The sequence below is a fragment of the Lampetra fluviatilis genome, chromosome 61 (genome assembly GCF_964198595.1).
Source record: "Lampetra fluviatilis chromosome 61, kcLamFluv1.1, whole genome shotgun sequence".
Taxonomy (NCBI): domain Eukaryota; kingdom Metazoa; phylum Chordata; class Hyperoartia; order Petromyzontiformes; family Petromyzontidae; genus Lampetra; species Lampetra fluviatilis.
This window is the reverse complement of record NC_136335.1, coordinates 6,704,399-6,728,544: the sequence shown is the minus strand read 5'-3', so window position 1 is coordinate 6,728,544 and position 24,146 is coordinate 6,704,399. Positions and strand designations below refer to the sequence as shown.

Sequence of the window (24,146 nt, the reverse complement as noted above, 5' to 3'; positions counted from 1 at the left end):
AAGTGTCAATGTAAGTGTCAATGTAAGCGTCAATGTAAGCGTCAATGTAAGCGTCAATGTAAGTGTCAATGTAAGTGTCAATGTGTCAATGTAAGCGTCAATGTAAGCGTCAATGTAAGTGTCAATGTAAGTGTCAATGTAAGTGTCAATGTAAGTGTCAATGTAAGCGTCAATGTAAGTGTCAATGTAAGCGTCAATGTAAGTGTCAATGTAAGTGTCAATGTAAGCGTCAATGTAAGTGTCAATGTAAGCGTCAATGTAAGTGTCAATGTAAGTGTCAATGTAAGCGTCAATGTAAGTGTCAATGTAAGCGTCAATGTAAGTGTCAATGTAAGTGTCAATGTAAGCGTCAATGTAAGTGTCAATGTAAGTGTCAATGTAAGCGTCAATGTAAGTGTCAATGTAAGTGTCAATGTAAGCGTCAATGTAAGTGTCAATGTAAGTGTCAATGTAAGCGTCAATGTAAGCGTCAATGTAAGTGTCAATGTAAGCGTCAATGTAAGCGTCAATGTAAGCGTCAATGTAAGTGTCAATGTAAGTGTCAATGTAAGTGTCAATGTAAGCGTCAATGTAAGTGTCAATGTAAGTGTCAATGTAAGCGTCAATGTAAGCGTCAATGTAAGCGTCAATGTAAGCGTCAATGTAAGTGTCAATGTAAGTGTCAATGTGTCAATGTAAGCGTCAATGTAAGCGTCAATGTAAGTGTCAATGTAAGTGTCAATGTAAGTGTCAATGTAAGCGTCAATGTAAGCGTCAATGTAAGCGTCAATGTAAGTGTCAATGTAAGCGTCAATGTAAGCGTCAATGTAAGTGTCAATGTAAGTGTCAATGTAAGCGTCAATGTAAGTGTCAATGTAAGCGTCAATGTAAGTGTCAATGTAAGTGTCAATGTAAGCGTCAATGTAAGTGTCAATGTAAGTGTCAATGTAAGCGTCAATGTAAGTGTCAATGTAAGTGTCAATGTAAGTGTCAATGTAAGTGTCAATGTAAGCGTCAATGTAAGTGTCAATGTAAGTGTCAATGTAAGTGTCAATGTAAGTGTCAATGTAAGTGTCAATGTAAGCGTCAATGTAAGCGTCAATGTAAGCGTCAATGCAAGTGTCAATGTAAGTGTCAATGTAAGTGTCAATGTAAGTGTCAATGTAAGCGTCAATGTAGGTGTCAATGTAAGCGTCAATGTAAGCGTCAATGTAAGCATATTCTTAGGTTTTTTCGGTAAAGTCACGTAGGTAAAACATCAAAATTAATGAAAATAAAATAAAATAAAACAAAAAATCACGACGTTTCGGAGGCAACACAAGTCTCCGTCATCAGGTGGGACCGTCACTGCCGAATTAGCTGCATCACTTGATGCAGCTAATTCGGCTGTGACGGTCCCACCTGCCTCCGAAACGTCGTGATTTTTTGTTTTATTTTATTTTATTTTCATTAATTTTGATGTTTTACCTACGTGACTTTACCTAAAAAACCTAAGAATATGATTCCTTGCAGTCACGAAAGCTTCAAATCTAGAGTCAATTTAAGCGTCAATGTAAGTGTCAATGTAAGTGTCAATGTAAGTGTCAATGTAAGTGTCAATGTAAGCGTCAATGTAGGTGTCAATGTAAGCGTCAATGTAAGCGTCAATGTAAGCATATTCTTAGGTTTTTTCGGTAAAGTCACGTAGGTAAAACATCAAAATTAATGAAAATAAAATAAAATAAAACAAAAAATCACGACGTTTCGGAGGCAACACAAGTCTCCGTCATCAGGTGGGACCGTCACTGCCGAATTAGCTGCATCACTTGATGCAGCTAATTCGGCTGTGACGGTCCCACCTGCCTCCGAAACGTCGTGATTTTTTGTTTTATTTTATTTTATTTTCATTAATTTTGATGTTTTACCTACGTGACTTTACCTAAAAAACCTAAGAATATGATTCCTTGCAGTCACGAAAGCTTCAAATCTAGAGTCAATTTAAGCGTCAATGTAAGTGTCAATGTAAGTGTCAATGTAAGTGTCAATGTAAGCTCGCTGCTACATTAACGTTAGCTGCCCTGCCCATCTCTAAACCGTTATCAACAGCCTGCCTCAGCAGATTCCCCCTCTTTTTCACCTGAAGACGGGTGCTTGTGTTGCGATCGAAACGTCGTGATCTATTATTTTTTCTACCCACGTGACTTTACCGAAAGAGCCAAAGAGGAAAGATTCCTGCAGTCACGAAAGCTTCAAATCAAAATTCGGTAGGTTTAAATGTCCTCACGAATTCCGTCTCATGTACCATCACATCACTCTCATCGCGCTTAGGGATGTGAAAGAGTTTATGCGTCAGCTCTGTCCCGTCCGTGTGTCCGTGTGTCCGTCTATAACGGTGTGGGGATGGGGGGGGGGGTCACAATTACTCCTGAAGAGATGATCTGATCCGAACTAATCTTTAGTGTGAAGTTGCATTGCTACTGGGGACTCGGCCCCCCTCCCAGAGAAAACCGGACACATTGATCCGAGGGGGTTATTGCCCGAGGACCTGGAGACGGAAACGAGAGCAAAGCACGACTCTCAATATGCCTCGACCGCTGCTTTCCCCACCCTTCGCCTTTCCTTACGCCAATTCAACGCTGCACAGGACAACCGATCGCGTGCTGCGGGGGTGTCACAGAATCCACGCGTCTGTGTGATTTACTTCCCTTCCTAACTTGTTTAAGCTTCTGTTCCCCCTCTGCGCCGGGTTTAGAATAACGGGTGTTGGCTAACGCCAGCGGCAGTGAAGCTACCCTCGTGACCGGGGCGGGCCAGCGTTGCCTGCACGATGGCGCGTTGCTACTTCTTTAGGCGGTTGCGGTTCTGATGGTGGCGGCGGTGCCGGCGGTGGTGCCGGTGTTGACGGTGCCGCCGGTGCCGGTCTCCGCGATGTAGAGGCGATTCTGGAGGATGTAGTCGATGACCGCTTGGCTCAGGAGCCGAGAGACGTCAGCGTCTCCCCTCGCCAGCGCCAGCCTTGGGGCAACGGCACAGGTTAGAAGGGGGCTCAGGGGAAGCGGGCGTCGCCTCGGCGGTAGCTCTGCGACATCCGCTCCCTAAGCGGGGAAGGTCGCACGCTCCCCTGCGAGAGGTCGGATGGAGCCCTTTGCCTCGTGGCGACGTGGAGCGACGTTGTACCGGCCGAAGCCAACGCCGCTGTCGGCGTTTGACTCGTCTCTCGCAACCGCCGGGACTCCACGGACGAGGAGCGAGGCAGTGAGAAGCTGGCGCTATCAATGGCTGCCCAAGCTCTCCTATCCTCTACATTTTAAGGTATTTTCAGGCAACTAATGAGCATTCCCCCAACAAGAATTACTTAAGATGACGGTCAGAGGTCAAAGGGATTGTGAGTCTTCCTGCCATGGAGGTGGTTGTGGTGGTTCATAATGGCCGTGACGGCCCCGTGTTACAAAATGGCCTGTGGAAGTTGCTATCACAGAGCTACTTCTGAGATCCCTTCCCTTGCCTCTCATCCCTCACCAGGGGCGCTGCATATCGTTGCACGGCGGTCAAACCGATGTTATTTGTAACTCTCAGATTAGGTCATTGGCTAAATTAAGCGCAAAACCACGTTTAATGTGACGCGCTTTTTGTTGCTGTTGTTGGTGTGCAGTTATCGGTAACCGGGTTGAAGCCACCACCTTACTGCACATTAGAACCTGGTCTAATCACAACTCAGTCTACGCCAGTCTACGTGTACGTTTATGGGGCTCCACGTGATTCTTTTGGTCTCTATGTGAGTGTGTGGGGTGTCGATGTGAGTCTACGGGTCTTTACGTGAGTCTGTGGGGTTTCCATGTGAGTCTACGGGTCTCTACGTGAGTCTGTGGGGTTTCTATGTGAGTCTACGGGTCTTTATGTGAGTCTCTGGGGTTTCTATGTGAGTCTACGGGTCTCTATGTGAGTCTGTGGAGTGTCCATGTGAGTCTACGGGTCTCTATGTGAGTCTGTGGAGTGTCCATGTGAGTCTACGGGTCTCTATGTGAGTCTGTGGGGTTTCCATGTGAGTCTACGGGTCTCTACATTAGTCTGTCGGGTTTCTATGTGAGTCTACGGGTCTCTACGTGAGTCTGTGGGGTTTATATGTGAGTCTACGGGTCTCTACGTGAGTCTGTGAGGTTTCCGTGTGAGTCTACGGGTCTCTACGTGAGTCTGTGGGGTTTCCATGTGAGTCTACGGGTCTCTACTTGAGTCTGTGGGGTTTCCGTGTGAGTCTACGGGTCTCTACGTGAGTCTGTGGGGTTTCAATGTGAGTCTACGGGTCTCTACTTGAGTCTGTGGGGTTTCCGTGTGAGTCTACGGGTCCCTATGTGAGTCTGTGGGGGTTCTATGTGAGTCTACGGGTCTCTATGCGAGTCTGTGGGGTTTCCATGTGAGTCTATGGGTCTCTACTTGAGTCTGTGGGGTTTCCATGTGAGTCTATGGGTCTCTACGTGAGTCTGTAGGGTTTCTATGTGAGTCTACGGGTCTCTACGTGAGTCTGTGGGATTTCTATGTGAGTCTACGGGTCTCTACGTGAGTATGTGGCATGTCTATGTGAGTCTACGGGTCTCTACGTGAGTCTGTGGGATTTCTATGTGAGTCTACGGGTCTCTACGTGAGTCTGTGGGGTGTCTATGTGAGTCTACGAGTCTCTACGTGAGTCTGTGGGGTTTCCATGTGAGTCTACGGGTCTCTATGTGAGCCCTTAGTGACCAGACTGTGAACATCAACTCACTGCACTGGTTTAATCACAGTCAGTGGCTGGAACCCGGATTCGGACCCAGGGTCTTTAACGATGCCGGCTCATTGCCTCTGGCCTCTGAGCCACCCGGTCACCTGTGCAGTTGAACTTCAAGTCAGGCAATTCTGCAGTAAGTTAGACAGACGTCGAGGTCCACTGCCACTTGCCTGCTTTCTGTGGAGCTGATGGCAGAGGTTGCTGTGCTCTTGCCTGTCGTGACAGTGATGATATTGTGCTGTGGAAGAAAGACAAAAACAAAGATCTCCCGTATAGCCTGTAAATGGACTGTTGGGGCAAGTGCTGTTAGCGAGCACCTATGAAGGCTGGCACAGCACACGAGGGGGTGGGTGGCCAGCACCACGCCAGGCCGCCTTTGTCTCCCAAGTGGCGATGTTTACACATCGCACCAGGTACTCATTTAAGGCTGAGTCGACTTCAGTAAGGCCCAGGACCGGTTCAGATAATCGTCACTGATGTTGGCCGTGAGCGGGAATCGAACTCGGGTCGCCGGGTTCGTAGCGCAGCGCGCTAACCACTACTACACCACCGCTCCGTACACACAACAACAACAACCGCCATTCGCTAATAAGTGGCGGTGACGTCACCACGACGCTTGTGCCAGGCTATGTGCACCTTGAGGCTGTGGAACACACACACACGCACACACAACAACAACCGCCATTCGCCACTAAGTGGCGGTGACATCACCACAGCGTTTGTGCCAGGCCATGTGCACGTTGAGGCCACGTGAAGTGTCGAACTCCCGCTGGCAGGAGGTCACGGGGCAGACCCAGCAGAGGAGGCCCAACACCAATCTAGAGGGGCTCTCTCTCGAGAACTCCATCCAGTGGAGGCCCTTCCGGCAGCAGTGGCATGCGCTCGTGAGTGTGCGCGTGTGTGAGTGCGCGTGCGTGTGTGTGTGTGCGCGTGTGCGTCTGTGTGCGTGCATGAGTACGTACGTGTGCGTGAGTGTGTGCGGGTGTGAGTGCGTGTGCGTGCGAGTGTGCGGGTGCGCGTGTGCGTGTGTGCGTGTGTGTGCGTGCATGAGTACGTACGTGTGCGTGAGTGTGTGCGGCGGTGAGTGCACGTGCGTGCGAGTGTGCGGGTGCGCGTGTGCGTGTGCGCGAGTGTGTGCGTGTGTGAGTACGTGCGTTAGTGCGTGCGGGTGTGTGCGTGTGTGAGTGTGCCCGTGCGTAAGTAAGTGTGTGCGCGTGTAAGAGCGTGTGCGCGCATAAGTGCGTTTATGTGTGTGTGAGTGCGTGTGCGTGTGTGAGTACACGTGTGTGTGTGCATGTGAGTGCGCCTGTGTGTGCTTGTGTGTGTGCGCGCAAGGATGTGTGTGTGTCCGAGTGTGCGTGAGTGAGTGCGTGCACGTGCATCGGTCTCCGTTGGGTCAAACTTAACATCTCTTAATTATCTACGTCTTATGAATCAGATATTATTTATTTAGGAGGTACTTACAAAAAAATCCGCAGATTACCTCATGGGTTCCTTATTGTTTCGGAAAACAAATATGAACTAAGATCTTCGCTCATTTACCAGCTTCGCATTCCTAATTGCCGTACAAATACTGGAGGAAGGGCTTTTGCTATAGATGCCTCCAGGGTCTGGAATGCTATCGCAAATAAACTCCAGCTTGGATCGTTACCAACAAGACGATCACTCAGAATTTCTCTGGAGGAGTCGTACAACCATAGCTGCCACTGCTATCCTGTGGCCTGAAATAAAAACTATAGCTATAGATGACCGATGTATGAAATGAATATGTATTTTTATTATAGTGCGCTGCTACTGCTATTGTTAACCTGGCTATTATGGATTTACTTATGCAGCTAGCGAAGAATGCTACGTTTAGTGATGTGTGTTGTGTGTGTCGCTATTGTAAACTTTTAATCACATTTGTTGGGAAAACTGTTACGTTGTTTATATAGCATTGTTTTAGTAAGTTTTAGAGGGGCTTGGTTTGGCCCGATTTTTTTTCATTTAGAACAAATTTATACTTACAATTTTGATCTGTATTGTATTATGATACTGGTAGGAATCCACTCGTTCCACCAGCCCACAGGGGATTATTGTGTCCGTCCGTCGTGCAGGGAGGTGCTGGGTGGGGAGGGAGTCACCTACGTGACTTTACCGAAAAACCCTAAGAATATGGGGAGGGAGGGGCTGGGTGGGGGGGGAGGCGCTGGGTCGGGAGGGTGGGGAGGGGCTGGGTGGGGAGGGAGGGGCTGGGTGGGGGGGGAGGCGCTGGGTGGGGAGGGTGGGGAGGGGCTGGGTGGGGAGGGTGGGGCTGGGTGGGGAGGAGCTGGTCACCCCGTGGTACCCTTATAAAACTCAACGTTTAACCTACTCACGCCGGCTTGTGCCCGCCCTCACAGTCGGGCATATTTGCGGAATACACCACGCCGCCGTTGACCCTGGCCATTGACCGAGCAACCCAACGTTCCTACCAGCTCCCTCCGCACGAATGTGTTTGTTATTGGGATCAAACATCGAAATGGAATTTTTTGCACTTTTTGTACGCAGTATGGACGGGTTGTGCTTTTTCTGTAGGATTTTATTGTTGACGTATGTGATGTTTAGATTTGTGTACAATGAATTTTAGGTGTATCTTGTAATTTTATTGTGTGTTGCTGTTGAACCCAAATCAAGAGCCGAATGGCTCACAGGGTAAATCCTAATAAATGAAACTGAAACTGAAGCGCAATGCGCTCCGCACCCGGCGACCAGAGTTCGATTCCCGCTCACGGCGAACACCCAGTGACGATGATCTGAACCGGTCCTGGGCCTCCCCTAGGTCGACTCAGCCTCAAATGAGTACCCAGTTGCGATGTGTAGTAAACATCGCCGCTAGGGAGACAAAGGCGGCCGGGCATGGCGCTGGCCACCCACCCCCTCGTGTGCCGTGCCGGCCTTCAGAGGTGCTCGCTAACAGCACTTGCCCCTACAGTCTGTCAAGGCTACGCGGGGGATCTCTGTCTTTGTGTGTGTAGGGTGGGGGGGTCTCCACGCACCCTGTACTTGCTGAGCAGCGGAGACTGCGCGATGATGCGCGAGGGGTCGTGACCTTCACGCGGCACGCACACCAACCCAAAGTCTCCCAGGATGCTCTTCAGCTGCGCTCACGGTGGTGGTGGGGGGGCGACACACACAGCAAAGACGAAGATCCCCCGTGTGGCTATTAGCAGACTGTTCGTTGCAGGTGCTGTGAGCGAGCTCCTGTGATGAAGGCACATTGAGATGGATGGTCAGCCAGCACCACGCCCGCACAGCACCATGCACGGTGAGCTTTGTCACCCGGGTGCTGGTGATGAGAGGCGACCGCGATGATGATGATGATGGTGATGGGAGGAGGGAATTCCAGAGTGGAGCGGTGTGGTGAGTGGGTGGGTTGGTGAGTGAGTGAAGTGAGTGGATGAGTGGGTGAGTGATTGGACGATTGAATATATGAGTCAGTGAGCGAGTGATTTGTGACACGCAGTGTGGTGAGTGGGTGGGCGTGTGAATGAGTGAGTCGGTGAATGGATGAGCAACTGAGTGAGTCGGTGAGTGATCGGGCGAGTGTAATGTATGAGTCGGTGAACGATTGAGTGAGTTCTGACCTGCAGGGTAGTGAGTGAGTAGATGAGTGACTGAGTGAGTGGATGGGTGAATGAGTAGTTGAGTGAACGAGTGAGTGAGTGGGTGCGTGAGTGAGTTGTTGTGACCTGCAGTGTGGTGGTGGTGGTTGACCACAGTGTGGTGGTGGTGGAGGAGCCAGTGAGTGACGTTCACGGGACAAGCGCACCACACGATGCGGGCGACAAATGTAGCAGATCCCATCATGTGCAGGTTTACTCATCAGTTCATTCATGTGTGCTTTCATTCAATTGTTCATTCAACGCTTTAGTTCATTTGTTCACTTAACTAAACGCCCGTTCATTTGTGCATTCACTAATCGCTCATTCCACCGCTAATCCATTCATTTGTTTGTCAATTCACTTGTCCATGCATTCATTCTTTCATTCACTTACATCCTTCTCGCTCCAGAGGTTGGGGATGCAGAAGGACTCCAGCAGGTCACTGCCACACAGCAGCTTGACTCTCATGTCTGCCCAAGACGACAGGAACCAGGTCACTCACTCACGCACAACAACAACTGCCCTTCGCCACTAAGTTGGCGGTGACATTACCACGGTGCTTGGTGCCAGGCTAGGTGCACTTCCGAGGCCTCGTGAAGGGTCGAAGGCTCGCCGGCAGGAGGCCACGGTGACGCGGCCAGGCGGCAGCTTGTCCTGGAAATTGACTGTTCAAACCCAGTGGCCGCCCCGGTCAATACGAAACGTGAGGACCGCAATGGGCCGCCCACTTTGCTCGCGGTGGACGTCAAAGATTTCCCGTGACGTTATTCGGAACGGGGGGGGGAGGGCACGCCATTGTGTGCCCTGTCCCGCTTAATGCCACCCTCCCCAAACACGACGTAAGTGATTAACCAGCGACGCCATCGACGTGGCCCAAAGGGCTGTTTGTTTGTTTGTCTTTCCAGCCAATCGTCCAGGCAATGCTTTGATGGAAACGATCCCGTGAAAACTGAGAAGTTAGAAAAAAATCAGTCTGCACTCACCGATCTCTTCGTAACGCAGCACATTCCCCATGTTGGCGTTCTCGTCTGAAACGAGAAGGAGCATCGGTGGAATTTGTCCACATCACGCTGAGTCATCGCAGCACAACGACCCGTTCGGGATATCCCCCTCATCGTCGGCCGTGGCTAGGGGTCACACTCGGGTCTCTGGGGTCGTCGGCAGCGCAGTGGGGCAACCGGTGACGTGACCTAGGCTGAGCGCGTTGGCCGCAGCGGTTTGCAGTTGCGACTCCGCCGGGCCGCCCCAGCTAACGCTGCATTGCAGCGGACGTGAGAGATTTCTCGTGCAGCGGGAGTGGGACCACTGCAGCGGCCGGTGTCACGGTAACGGCATTCAGCAAATTTGAAAAGCCACACGCGAATTTCTCAATTGGGATTTCGCGTGCGTGCACGCGTGCACACATAGACGCACACACACGCACAAACACGCACACAAACATGCACACACACACACATGCACATGCGCACATGCGCACAAAGCGGCAATCATCGTCGCCCCCCCCACCACCCAACCGCGAAACTACTGCAGGCCGTGTCTGTGAAACATGGCGGCGCCTTCTTTCGTGATGACGATGACGGACGACAGCCTTGCTCCAATTGAGCGACAGCGCCAATACCAAACGTACTAAATTATCATCATCGCTTAGGATTACCCTCCGTTTAACACGTAGGAGAAGGCTTTCGTGACCAATATCCATAAGAGAGGTTTTTTGGGTTAGATCATGTAAATATAAAGTGCCGTTAAATCCGCCGCCTACAGACACAACCAATTAGTAAGGGTTCTCACGTAAACAAAACGTGCCAATTTCTTACTTGTACAGCACGCTGGTGTGTTGAAGAGTAAATCCACTAAATAATTTACAATTCAAGGACCGTGACATTTTGCTAGTAATTACATACAGCATCATCATCAGGCGACAGCCAGAGTTGTGGAGAAATCCTCTTTTTTGGTCTTGACTGAGATTACCCGGCTGCTGCTGCAGCTTCACGGGAACGTGGAATTTCCACCACTGGCTTCGGAGCCACTGATGGAGGCGATCGCCATCCCCTCCGCTCCGGCTGAGCCCCGGGTTGGACCACGAGCGATTGCCGGGACCGCGGTTGGCCCGTGGCACGAGACGTTTGCAATGGGACTCACCGATGAAGCTGAACACGTCCGTCTCCGGGCGTGAGCAGCACATCACCGTGAGGTTTCCTCCCAGATTGTTGAGAATTTTCCCTGCGGAGGGGGCAGGAAGTGAGATTTAACGCCGCTTCGTTTCTTCACGTCGCGACTCTGTCTTCGGTTGCATTCTAATCCGCCACTGTCGTTATCTCGCCGCTCTGAGAGGTCATTCTGGCCGTCGTAGTGAAGCTGCAACACCAATAACCCCCTCTGACCCCAACCCACCACTATCTCGAGTAAACAACAACGCGGTGCCCTGATCCGCAAACACCAAGGAAACATCACGCCGATAAACTCCGCTACTCCAGATTGCAATTGTCTGGCTTGATCACCTGAATGTGAAATTGTCGTTATTGCTCTGTCATCTACATCAGCATTTGTACAAAAGAAAGAGAAAACTATCCCTACTGCCACGACCAACCCATACCCCTCCACCCCTGACCCGACCCACCCATACCACTGCGGTGCACGCACATTACCGCCCCCCCTCCCACTTCCACAATCCTCTGTGTGGTGGAAGGGGCCCCGGGGATTAAACCCAGACACGCGGGGCCTAGAGAAAGGGCAGGGCCTAAAAAGGGAAGGTTTGGAGCAGAAAGTGATGGGGGCCTACTCAGGAAGGGGTGGGGGCCGAATCAGGAAGGGGTTTGGCCTAATAAGGAAGGAGTGCGGCCTAATCAGGAAGGGGTGGGGCCTAATCGTGATTTGGTGGGGCCAAAACAGGAAAGGATGGAGTCTAACCAGGAAGGGGTGGGGCCTAATCAGGAAATGGTGGGGCCTAATCAGGAAGAGGTGGGGCCCAATCAGGAAGTGGTGGGGTGTAACCAGGAAGGGGTGTGGCCTGACGAGTAAGGGGGAAGGACATAAAGAGGAAGGATGGCTGGAACAGGTCCAGCAATGAGCACTAGAGCGTTTAGAGCGCTCGCGTACATCTGTGCATCCGTCTTGCGTTTCAGCACTGACCCCAGTGGCAGCTGTCTTAACCGATGAGCCTCCTGGATTGTTTGGTTTTAGCGGCCAAAACGTCAAGCGAGGCTGGCAACAAACGGCGCGCCATGGCCACGTGGCGGTTGGTACCTGGGGTGGGTTTTCCGGCGGGCAGGCCGGGGCGGGAGGGCCCGCGCGGCGCTGGCTGGTGGCCCACGCTGCCCTGCGGCGGTGCCGCGTCTCCCTGCCCCGGGCGCGCACTCGCCGCCGGCGCTGCTGCCGCCGCCACGGGGGAGGTCACGTCACAGAAGATGCAGCCGCTCATTTGCTGGTGGTGGTGGCGGGCGGTGCGGGTGTGTCAGAGTGGGGGGAAGGCACAGGGGAGGGGGGCAGGGGGGTGGAACGGGGAAGGGGGGGTGCGGAACACAGGGGTCGGTACAAAAGGGGTCAATACGGAGGTTCTCACTCAACATGTAAGGTTAGGGTTAGGCCGCGGCATGGATACTGTGCAGGAAGAAGTTGTGAATGTGCGGCGGTTGAGGTGAGAGCGTCGTCCCCGTCGCAGCGACGAAGCGCACGAGCACACAACGTGGGAGAGGAACTTCGTGCGAGCGCTGGACCCCCCCCCCCCACCCCTCCCTGGGTGGCGGCCACACCTTGAGGAGGTTGCGGTGATGCTCGAGGACCGACCGTGCCGACTGCGCGCTGTCCTGCAGGCACGCCCAGGGGTCCACTCTGCGTCCACAGTGACGACGACAACGACGACACAGAGAGACAAAGACAAAGTCCGCCCCTCCTCCCCCTCCTCCTGTACTGCCTCAACAGACTGTCAGGGGGGCAAGGGCTGCTAGCGAGCACACACACGTACATCTCATCTCCATTAGCAGCCCTGAGCCCATTCCACATTCCTATGGTAGAGGCCATTGGCGTACGAGGACAACCGCTGTTAATTCGGCCGGCTGATTCAGTGGCAGAGCGACTTGCTCGCGAACAGAATGGTCGCAAGTTCACACCCAGGTTGTGGTGGTCGACTCATCCCATCATCCCTTTGCTGGCCGCTAAAATAAGCACAATTTTGCAGGAAGGTCAACAGCGGTTGTCGCCGGAATTGACTGACCCCCGGCCATAGGAATGTGGAGTTTAAATCACTGACTAAGGTAAAGGGAGCAGCCTTGCAACTGCTCGCTCAAACCCCTGCTTGGTGGAATGGCTTTCCCAAGGAAGCTCCTCTCTAGAGGGTTTTCGGCCTTCTCTTCAACTCTGGCCGGACATCTTGCACTGCTCGGTCGACAGAGGAGGAGGTAGTCGCAGGGCAGATTTAAGAATCTCCCCCCCCACTACCCCCCTCCCCCCCCCCCAGCAACCTCCTCCTGATCGCGTGCTGCAAACCCATCACCACCGAACCCTTGACCACCGAACCCTTGACCACCGAACTCGTCACCACTGAACCCGTCACCACCGAACTCGTCACCACCAAGCCCGTTCCACTGTGGTGGCAGCAGCAGCGGTAGCGGCGGTCACCGCTGCTGTAACTCAGGAGGGGAGCCAATTCCCCGGTGCTGTCGGGCGCCGCGTCTGGGAGGTTATCGATCGGCTCGTAAAACGGGCGGAATTCTGCACGGCAACAGAAGGCGCTGGCTAAAAGCCGCTCTCATCGCTGCCCTCATCCCCCCACCTAGCCAGACGCTCTTGCCAGGGACACAGACAGACCCATTAACCAGACAACCTAGCCAGACGCCCAATCCAGGCATATAGACAGACCCTCTAGCCAGACGCCCTATTTAGACACCTTTGCCAGGGACACAGACAGATCCTCGAGCCAGACAGCCAAGTCACACACCCTGTGTAGACACCTTTGAGAGGGACATAAACTGACCCTCGAGCAAGACAACCTCGCCAGACGCCCTAGTTAGACACCCTTGCCATGGATATAGACAAACCCTCTATCCAGACACCCTATCCAGAAACCCTATCCAGACACCCTATCCAGACACCCTATCCAGACACCCTATCCAGGACATAGACCGTCTAGCCAGACAGCCTAGCCAGACGAATGAATTCATAAACGAATGAATACATGAACGAATGAATTCATAAACGAATGAATCGATGCAATGGCATTCGCGAACGAGGAGCGGAGGACTGCGATACCGGATCCAGTGTGAGGAGCGCACTGCGAGGTGGCACATGGTCAGCCGGTGGTGACTTGGCAGCAGCGCCTAGAAGGAGAATGCACATCACACGCACAGACAGAGACTGCTATTACACTCAAACTACGTTCTATTTGACCAGGCAAAGAGCCCACTTTTTACGAAGCGACCTGGCGACCACAAATGACAGCTCAACGAAGCGAGGGCTCGTCACCGTCATCATCATCATCAGCATCACGTGGGAATTTAGAGCAGCAGCCGAATATTCTAAACGCGTAGTGACGTTGACTCTAAATGTGGAGGGGAAAAAAACCCGGAGGGCCCGGAGAAAAATCCACGCGACCACGGGGAGAGAAAGATGCAAACTCCATATATACAGCAGCAGGCGTCAGGGTTGGGATTGAATCAATGACCTCCAGTGTACCAGGCGAGGTAGTTAACATCTCACCCCCCCCCCCTTGTAGCCTGCACAGACTGTTTGGGCAAATGCTGTTAGCGAGTATTCACTAATGCCAGCACGGGGCACGGCGGGGGTGATGTTTACGCACCGTATCGGTGCCACTCGTTTCAGGGTATTTGGTGATGTTGTGCCTGCAACTTCTGCGTTAGCAGTGGTGCAATAAAAAATCAATACGTATGTTGAACTTCTTTCGCGCCGTACGTTGCACAATAACGAGCAGTTCTAAGGAAATTAATTTTCAATTTGAGAATAGAAACTCAACACGTCCCGTGTGAATATCGGCGTGTGGCCTGAAAGGGAAGTAAATCAAGAAATATGATGGCCAACGTTTTGGGCAATGCCCCTGTTTCAAAGCTGAGATAGGCCCATTCCCAAAAACGTCGCCCATTGTCAAATTTTGTTTCCTTCCAAGGGCGCCGCATTGCTGACGAGACGCGTTGAGCGTTTCTCTTTATGGAAGGAATCGACCAAGGACCCCCGGATCGACTCGAACTCGGGCCGACGAGGTCTAGTGGCGTGCCGGTGCGAACCGCTGCGCCACCGCTCCCCCGTGACGCGAGCGCGCAGCTCGCACGGAGACGTCGCCACGATGCACGCGCGTGCACACGCGAGACCGCTGATGTCAAACTACATCAGTGTAACTTTAATGGGGATGGAAAAAACACACACGCAAGCCTATTCCTCCTGTGCGACAAAAGACAGCCATCCCCCGTGTAGCCTCAGCAGACTGTTGGGGCAAGTGCTGTTAGTAGCAAGTAGCGCCTATGCAGGCCGGCATGCTGCACGCGGGGGTGGCTGGCCGGCGCTACGCCCGGCCACCTTTGTCTTCCTTGTGGCACCACACCAGGTACTCGTTTGAGGCTGAGTCGACCTCGGGGAGGCCCAGGACTAACCGGTGTGTTGGAGAGTAAACCCACGACAACATCTACAATTCGAGTACATGCTGGTTGTAATTATTGTCATTGTGGGTTTACTCTCAGACACAGCGTTGTGTGCTGTGCCAGTCACGAATTGGCCACGTTCTGTTTACGTGACAAACCTTACTGATTGGCTGTGTCGGGTGGTGGCGGGTTTAACGACACAACATTCATATATTTATTACGTGATCTAACCCAAAAAATTACCTCTATTATGGAGTTTGTATTATCTCCTGTTCCGCGTGGGTTTTCCCCTGGGCTCTCGGGTTTCCGCCCATAGCTAAACAACATCGCACAACGTACGTCGGTTGAACTCCTTTCGCACTGTACGTAGCCAACTGCGGTAATCGGAGGTGCGGGGGGGGGGGGAAGTACAACAAACTAGACGAATAAAGCAGTTCTATGAAGAAATTAGTTCGTCAACATAGATGGTGTCAAAGTGGCATGGCTCCCAGTAGCCTCCTGATATCGGAAGAGCGTTCCAGACGGCCGCAGAGCACCGCGTGACGCGGTCATGGTATTTGTTCGATGGCTGAGCCAAAAGCCGCCACTGCTGCTGCCGCTGCTGCTGCGAGGACGATCGGAGTTGTGGTGCCAATGCTGGAAAAATGCACTGCCAATGACTCAATTGGGATTACAGGCGGCAACATCGCCCCCCACCCCGGCCTACTGCAAAAACACGACAGGACCCTCCATAAAATGAGTCCTGGAGAATCAGCAAAGGCAGGGGATGCAGATGATGCAAAGGCAGATTCTCAAAAACAAGCGTCACAACAACAACAAAGAACAACAACAACAGCAAGAGGAGGAGGATGAGTGCGCATCGCCCGAGTGGGACCCACGTGCTTGTTGCACGAGTCGTGGCAGGGCGCGATGAGGCCTCCGATCACCGTGCAGTCGCCGCTCGCGTGCAGGTGGGCGCGGGCCGCTTCTGTCTCCCGCGGTGGGGGGGGGGGGCACAGATGAAGAAAGAAGAAGACAAAAACGGTGCCACGTGGCACGGCGAGCTCACGACGACTGGGAGTGGAGTGGCCGTGTCCTTCACACCCACACAGCGGGGCCGTTCATTTGTCTTATTTCCCTTTACCGATGAATTACCGCGTGAGTCTTAATCACGATGTTGCGTTGGACTCCACGAGCATTTAATGTACTCGTGTGTGTACGCTGAACGTTGAACTGAACGGGCACGACATGGGCCGGAGAGGAGATGGACTGATGTGATACAGGAGGATATGGAGCTGAGGTGTCAGGATCGGCCCTCTGTGGAGGAGGAGGCTTGTGCAGGACGCTGCTGCTGCTGCTGGGCAGTTGGAGGCGGTCGCCCTCCAGCAACAATGGAGGGCGGAGGAGCGACGCTCACAACAACGAGCGGAGCGGCGGGCGGATAAAACGCAGCAAGTTGGAGCAGTGTGGGGTACAGCTGGTGGTGCATCTACCGGTCATCTCACTCAGCCAACCCATGACACCTGCTGGGTCTGTCCCGAGACCTCCTGCACCTAGCCTGGCACAGTAGGGGGTACAGCTGGTGGTGCATCTACTGGTCATCTCACTCATCCAACGCCTGGCATCTGCTGGGTTTGTCTCGAGGCCTCCTGTCAGCGGCAATCCTCCGACACTTCACGTGGCCTCAAAGTGCACCTAGCCTGGCACAGGCGCCGTGGTGACGTCACGGTCACTTAGTGACGTCGCGTCGAACTTCCTTTCGCGGCCACCCCCCCCCCCCCTGCCACCTACGTAGCCGACCGCGCGCTTGTCGGAAAGCTCCTCTTCACTGGCACGCGGGGCGAAACGTCGGACATGGACGCCGAACGACGGCGGTCGGCGCCACTAACCCCCGAGGAGCAGGCCGGAGAGCCACGCCGGGACAAGTCCGCACGGACGGGTCGACGATCCCACTCGCCGTGGTGCCGCCTACGGACCCTGGCCACCCCCGGGCACACCGCACGGCCCTTCGGGGTCTCACTGCACCGCCTGAACCAAGGCCCGAATTATATTGGGGGGGGACACTTCCCCCCAATATTCAAATATGCTTAAAAAAAAATTTGCTATGCAATGTAAATCAAAACAACAATTTTAATTAACATTGTCCACAATATCTGGACTTGTCTTCATATAAATCAATGCATAGATTTCTGTTTATATGATTGTGGTTATGGTTGTACTTTATTAATCCCTAATCTCTGCCATTACATACAGAGCAATGTAATACAATACACTGTTAGACATTATTGTAAAACATAAATAACAAGTCCATCCCATGTGTTAGTGAATTTTTTATATTTTAGGCAGCAAATGACTTTTTAAATTTATAAAATTTTCTGGGTTGGGTACCCCCAGACACCCTGGAAGATTTGGTCCCCCCAATGTTGACTCCATGGCTACGGCCTTGGCCTGAACCCACCCGCTACTTCGTGGACCCCCCTCAAGAACGCGCACTCTGGATTGCAACGTGCCAGTTACACCCGGAGTATTGGGGGGGCTGGGGGTGAGAGACGAGATGCGGATTATGATCAGAGGGTCGGACAGTGTTTTCATTCTGCTGGAACACGCACACACTCACACACTCACACCAACACGCACGCACACACAAAGTCAAAGTTCCCCCGTATAGCCTTAACAGACTGTAGGGGAAAGTGCTGTTAGCGAGCACCTGTGAAGGCCGGAACGGCACACGAGGGGGTGGGCCAACACCACGCCCGGCCGCCTTTGTCTCCCTAGTGGCAATGTTTACACATCGTACCAGGTACTGATTTGAGGCTGAGTCGACCTAGGGGAGGCCCATGAGCGGTTCAGATAATCGCCACCGGTGTTGGCCGTGAGCGCGAATCAAACTCGGATCGCCAGGTTCGTGGCGCAGCGCGCTAACCACTACACCACCGCTCCCCACGACACACACGTGCACACACACACGCACACACGTGCACACACACACACACGTGCACACACACACGTGCACACACACACACGCGCACACACACACGCACACACGTGCACACACACACACGTGCACACACACACGTGCACACACACACGTACACACACACACAAACGCACACACACATACGTGCACACACACATACACGTGCACACACACACGCACACACACGTGCACACACACACACGTGCACACACACACGCACACACACACGTACACACACACACGTGCACACACGCACACACACACACACGTACACACAGACACACGTGCACACACACACGTGCGCACTCACACTTGCGCGCGCACACGCGCGCGCACACACACGCGCGCACACACACACGCGCACACACGTGCACACACACACACACGTGCATGGTGCGAGAGAACGAGAGGCGGCAGGGCCACCACAACAGAGCCAGGGGGACACCGCGGGGCTCCGCGTGGACGCGAGTTGGCCGTGGCAGGGGGGAGCCCCGAGTCCGTGGCCACGGCAATGGACGACTCGTCGCTGGTGGAAGGCTGCCGGCAACGTTGACTTGGCAGATGCTCCCCTCTACGCCCCCCCTCCCCTTCATCCTTTACACCTCCTCCCTCCTCTCCCACCCCTCCCTCAACCTCCCCCCCCCTCAACCTTCTTCCCTCCCCTTCCTCCCCCATCCCTCCCCTGCCTCCCTCCCCCCTCCCTCAACCTCCCTCCCCTCCCTCCCCTCCCTCAACCTCCCTCCCCTCCCCTCCCTCAACCTCCCCTCCCTCAACCTCCCCTCCCCTCCCTCAACCTCCCCTCCCTCCCCTCCCCTCCCTCCCCCCCCCTCAACCTCCCCCCCCCCCTCAACCTTCTTCCCTCCCCTTCCTCCCCCATCCCTCCCCTGCCTCCCTCCCCCCTCCCTCAACCTCCCTCCCCTCCCCTCCCTCCCCTCCCTCAACCTCCCCTCCCCTCCCTCAACCTCCCCTCCCTCCCCTCCCCTCCCTCCCCCCCCTCAACCTCCCCCCCCCCCTCAACCTTCTTCCCTCCCCTTCCTCCCCCATCCCTCCCCTGCCTCCCTCCCCCCTCCCTCAACCTCCCTCCCCTCCCCTCCCTCCCCTCCCTCAACCTCCCCTCCCTCGCATCCCCTCCCCTCCCTCCCTCCCTCCCTCCCCTCCCTCAACCTCCCTCCCCTCCCGCCCTCCCCTCCCCCTCCCTGCCTTCCTCCCCCCCTGCACTCCCTCCCCCCTCCCTGCCTCCTCCCCCTCCCTCCCACCCCCCTCCCTGCCTCCCTCCCCTCCACTCCCCAGTAATCGCCATCAATCGTCTCCCTCGTCGCCAGCGGCCGCCCTCCACGTCTCACTCCCTGCACGCGCCTCGGACTTCTTTCGCACCGCACGCAGCCGCCATCGCCGTGGAGACTCGAGTGCCACGTGGCGCGGATTGTCATCGTGGAACGACGTTGCACCCCCGCCCATCCCCCCAGCGCCCGCCATAGAACGGTGGAGTTTCCACCCGCTGCCCCAAGGGGCCGTCCATAAATGACGTCACGCGATTTTTGACGATTTTTGACCCCCCCCCCCCTTCGTCACACGGCGTCACAAAAAGTCAGACCCCCCCCCTCAAATATGACGTCACAAAGCTCTTCCCCCTCCCCCCCAAAAAACAAATATTCAAATCGCTTTAAACTATTGTCATTGTAGTGCGTATTTAATGTGGCGCTGCACTCTGATGTTGTAGGAGAAAACATTTATTAAAACGTCTATTTAATTAATTAGAACGTGTTGTATATATTTATTTAAAGTTGCGCATTTTTACGTGACGTCACATTTCTCAACCCCCCTCCCCCCATCGTCACACATCGTCACAAATGTCTGACCTCCCCCCCCCTAGGTGCTTGACGTCATTTATGGACGGCCCCTTGGGGGGTGGGAGGCTGGCTGGGCCGTGCTTCTCTGGACACATCCCAACCCCCGCCCCCAGCTAAGTGGCCTCAACGCGTTCGCTTTAGCGGGACGCGCACTAAGGCCACTTGCGATCAATGAGGCTGAAAGGCGTCCTCCCTGTGTGTGTGTGTTAGTATGTGTTAGTGTGTGTGTTGGTGTGTGTGTGTGTTAGTGTGTGTGTTAGTGTGTGTTAGTCCAGCAAAACAACCCCCTACCTCCTCGCGGTACTGGACGGGCAACACTGTCGTGGGCAGTGCTGTGGGGGGAGTGCCAATGCCCATTGGCCTCTCCCCTCATGTCGTCTGTGACCACCACAGTGGCTAAACGGGGGCTCTGGACGGGTGCGAGGGGCTGGTAACCCCTCAACCTTCAATTAATTACCACGAGACTACGATATAAACATACAAATGTAACAAATAAGCTTGTGCCGGAGGCCCCGGGGGGACAGGCTTCTATGACGTCTCCTAGCCAAACCCCAATTGGCGGAGCCAGGAGATTGAATCTTCACCCTCGGGGCTCCTCTAGAAACAACGAAAAGCCACTACGGATAGCCACGTAGAATGTTCGAACGCTCACTGCGGAGGAGAAGCTGCCACTCCTTTGTCGGGAGCTGGACCGGTACCGCCTGGATCTCTGTGGCATTCAAGAGGTCCGGTGGACCGGTTCTGGCTCCTGCCACCATGAGGGGTGGACAGTCCTCTACTTGGGGCAGGAGACTGCCAAACAACAGGGTGTGGCTCTTCTTTTGAACAAAAGAATGAAGGGGGTGTGGGAGCGTGGTGGTGAGGTGTGGGAAGCTGTAAGCCCCAGGATACTTTGGGCTCGCCTTCCCATCAACTGGAGGCGAGGAGTGGTGGTCGTGGTTACTTATGCCCCCACCGAAGACGAACATCCCTGGAGGGATGCAGGCAAAGCCGATGAGTCAGATGCCTTCTATGACCTCCTGTCACAGGTGCTGGCTAAAGTGGCCACTCGGGACAGAGTCATCTTGTTGGGTGACTTCAATGCCCGAGTTGGTCATGATGCTGGCACCTGGTCTGGAGTGATTGGAAGGCATGGGCCAGATCAGCTCAATAACAACGGTAGGAGGCTGAAAGATTTTTGTGCAGCCCATGGGCTTGTAATTACCAACACGCTCTTCCGGCATCGGCGCATCCACACAACATCATGGATGCATGCCGGGTCCAAGCAAGAACATCTGCTGGACTACATAGTGACGGACCAGCGGATGCGAGCCCATGTCCTTGACACCAGGACCTACCGTGGAGCTGATCTGCCCTCTGACCATCGACTAGTCATCTGTAAGATGCGCCTGCCATTCTTCCACTCCGGTGGTGGGTGTACACCCATGACCCCATTCCAACCTAAAGTGGCCTGGTCTCAGTTAGCTGATGAAAGTTGCAAGCGAGAATTTCATCATCACTTGCAGCTGGGGTTGGCATCGTCCCCCACTCCTCGTGATGTCGAGGGTAAATGGGCGAGGTTTAGGACTGTGACTCATGCAGCGGCAATGGCTGCTTTGGGTATGCGGTCCAGACCTCCCCAGAAAACCTGGCTGACAGAGGAGGTGTTCAGGTTAGTTGAGAAAAAGCGACAGGCCCACTCTCATCGGCTACAACATCCCACGTCAGAGAATGAGGAGGTTTACCGCAGCCTTCGCTCGGAGGTTCGGAGAGCCGTAAGGTGCTGCAAGGATGGGTGGTCACGGGTTGCTGAAGAGATGGAGTCGGCCTCAGTGGCCCGCGATCACAAATCACTCTTTAATTCCATCAAAAAAGTTACCTGTAGTGCCACACCTATTACCATCATTAGGGGAAAAACAGTGATCCAATCTCTGACCCCCAGGAACAGGTTTGCAGATTTGCTGAGCATTTCTGTGAGGTCCTGGGGGAGGGGAAATCCCTCAGCCAGGAAAACATCATGGCACAAAGTGGGGATAACCCTGCTAAGGCTGCGGTGCCTAAAATATTGGAAGAGGTCACCCCCTGTGAGTGGCTGGCTGAGGTGCCATCTGTTGAGGAAGTATTGAAGGCGATCCGGAGTCTGAGACTAGGAAAGGCACCGGGCAGAGATAATCTCCCAAGCGAAATGCTCAGGGAGGGTGGCGTTTGTGCACAGACTGCCCTACATGACATCATAACAATAGTCTGGACCACTGGACAGGTTCGGCAGGATTGGAAGGATGCCCTGGTGGTCCCCCTCTTTAAGAAGCGGGACCGCACAGACTGTAACAACTACAGGGGCATCTCACTCCTCAGTGTGCCGGGAAAGGTCCTGGCAAGGATTATTCAACATCGCCTTGCTAGGCACGCTGAGGAGAGGCTTGCGGAGCTCCAATGCGGTTTCAGGAAAGGGCGGTCCTGCACAGATGCCATATTTTCTGTCCGTCTGCTACAGCAGAGATGTAGGGAATTCCAACAAGACCTACATCTCTGCTTTATTGACTTGGTCAAGGCCTATGATACCATCAGTAGGCATGGGCTCTGGTTTGTTCTTCGTGCTTTCGGAGTCCCTGACCCTCTGCTCACGATCATTAAGGACCTTCATGATGGTGAGTGGGCCCGGGTAAAACTACGTGGCCGGGAGTCAGAGTCTTTCCCTGTACACCTTGGGGTGCGACAGGGATGTCCTCTGGCTCCTACATTATTTAACATGTATTTTGACCACGCAGTTCGTAAAGCCTTCAATAGCTGTACCGGGGGAATTTCCATTTGATACAGATATAATGGGAGGCTGATTGGCGCCCGGGTGCGATCAAGGGATGGCTCCCTATTGGTCAACCATGTTATGTATGCCGATGATTTGGTAATAGCTGCTCATTCAGAAGAGGAGTTGGAGACGCTGCTGCTGAGACTGGAGCTTGCCACTAAGAGGTGGGGCCTTACCATCAGCCCCACCAAAACTAAGCACCTGCCTGGGTATTTTGTACCATCGGACACTCCACCCCCACAACTCCCAATCGGTGATGGGGCAGTAGTGGAGAGTTTCCCATAACTGGGCAGTGTGCTTATGACCGGCTCCAGTTTAACAGCAGAGGTCTCACTCCGAATCAGTCGAGCAGCAATATCTTTTCATCGGTTGCATAACGCTGTGTGGAAGCTACCTGGTCTGTCGCTCCGCACGAAGCTTCAGGTCTTCTCGGCCACGGTCATTCCCTCCCTTCTCTACGCTTGCGAAACGTGGACCCCCCTAATGGAGCATCTTCGCCGGTTGGAAACATTTAGGCTGGCCTGCCTACGATCCATCGTGGGTTTAACCAGGCTGGATTGTGTGAGGAGCTCACAAATCCTTGAAAGATCTGGGCAAAGTCCCATCGGTGAGCTCCTCTGGCAGGCAAGGCTGCGTTGGCTGGGTCATGTAGCCCGCATGCCCAGCCACTGCATGCCTAAACAGCTTTTGTTTGGCCAGATCGAGGGGGCTAAACTGGCGAGGCACAGGCTAGAGAAGAGATGGAGTGATGTGGTACAGGAGGACGTGGAGCTGAGTGGACTTGCCGATGACTGGTACCAGCGGTGTCAAGATCGGCCTCTGTGGAGGAGGCTCGTGAAGGACGCTACTGGGCAGTTGGAGGCAGTCGCCCTCCAACAACAACGGAGGGCGAAGGAGCGACGCTCACAACAACGAGCGGAGCGCCGGGTGGCTAAAGCACAGCAAGTTGGTACAGTAGGGGGCACAGGTGGTGCATCAGCCAGTCATCTCGGTCATCTCGGTCAGTCGACCCGTGGCACCTGCTGGGTCTGCCCCGTGACCTCCTGCCAGCGGGCGTTCGACACTTCACGTGGCCTCAAGGTGCACTTGGCCTGGCACAAGCGTCGTGGTGACGTCACCGCTACTTAGTGGCGAATGGCGGTTGTTGTGTTGTTGTTGTGTGTTAGTGTGTGTGTTAGTGTGTGTGTTAGTGTGCATGTGTGCGTGTGTGTGCGTATGATATTGTGTTAGGTCCACTCAGCCTCAAATGAGTACCTGGTGCGGTGTATAAACATCGCCACTGGGGAGACAAAGGCGGTCGGGCGTGGTGCTGGCCACCCACCACCTCGTGTACCTTTCCGGCCTTCATAGGTGCTCGCTAACAGCACTTGCCCCTACAGTCTGTTAAGGCTATACGGGGATCTTTGTCTTTATCTTTGTATGCGTGAGTGTGCGTGTCTGAGTGGGGAGTGGTGGTGCAGCGGTTAGCGCTACGCTGCGCCACAAATCCGGCAACCAGGGTTCGATTTCCGCTCACGGCCACCACCAGTGACGATTATTTGAACCTGTCCTGGGCCTCCCCTAGGTCGACTCAGCCTCAAACGAGTACCTGGTGCGGTGTGCAAACATTGCCACCGGGAAGACAAAGGTGG

General features: G+C 53.9%; 1 protein-coding gene across 1 annotated transcript in view; it reads right to left on the bottom strand.

The window, feature by feature from the left end:
• Nucleotides 1–1,519: 1,519 nt before the first annotated feature.
• LOC144951173 (nicotinamide/nicotinic acid mononucleotide adenylyltransferase 2-like) overlaps nucleotides 1,520–24,146 on the bottom strand; it is a 32,063-nt gene continuing 9,436 nt past the window's right edge. The window contains exons 2-11 of the mRNA XM_078881314.1: nucleotides 15,803–15,891; nucleotides 13,585–13,652; nucleotides 12,090–12,168; nucleotides 11,584–11,761; nucleotides 10,480–10,560; nucleotides 9,324–9,368; nucleotides 8,734–8,810; nucleotides 7,735–7,836; nucleotides 4,888–4,955; nucleotides 1,520–2,973 (exon numbers count right to left, since the gene is read on the bottom strand). Of these exons, the coding sequence (XP_078737440.1) occupies nucleotides 2,805–2,973; nucleotides 4,888–4,955; nucleotides 7,735–7,836; nucleotides 8,734–8,810; nucleotides 9,324–9,368; nucleotides 10,480–10,560; nucleotides 11,584–11,761; nucleotides 12,090–12,168; nucleotides 13,585–13,652; nucleotides 15,803–15,891 (956 nt within the window). The 3' untranslated portion in view covers nucleotides 1,520–2,804. The remainder of the gene's footprint in view (nucleotides 2,974–4,887; nucleotides 4,956–7,734; nucleotides 7,837–8,733; nucleotides 8,811–9,323; nucleotides 9,369–10,479; nucleotides 10,561–11,583; nucleotides 11,762–12,089; nucleotides 12,169–13,584; nucleotides 13,653–15,802; nucleotides 15,892–24,146) is intronic.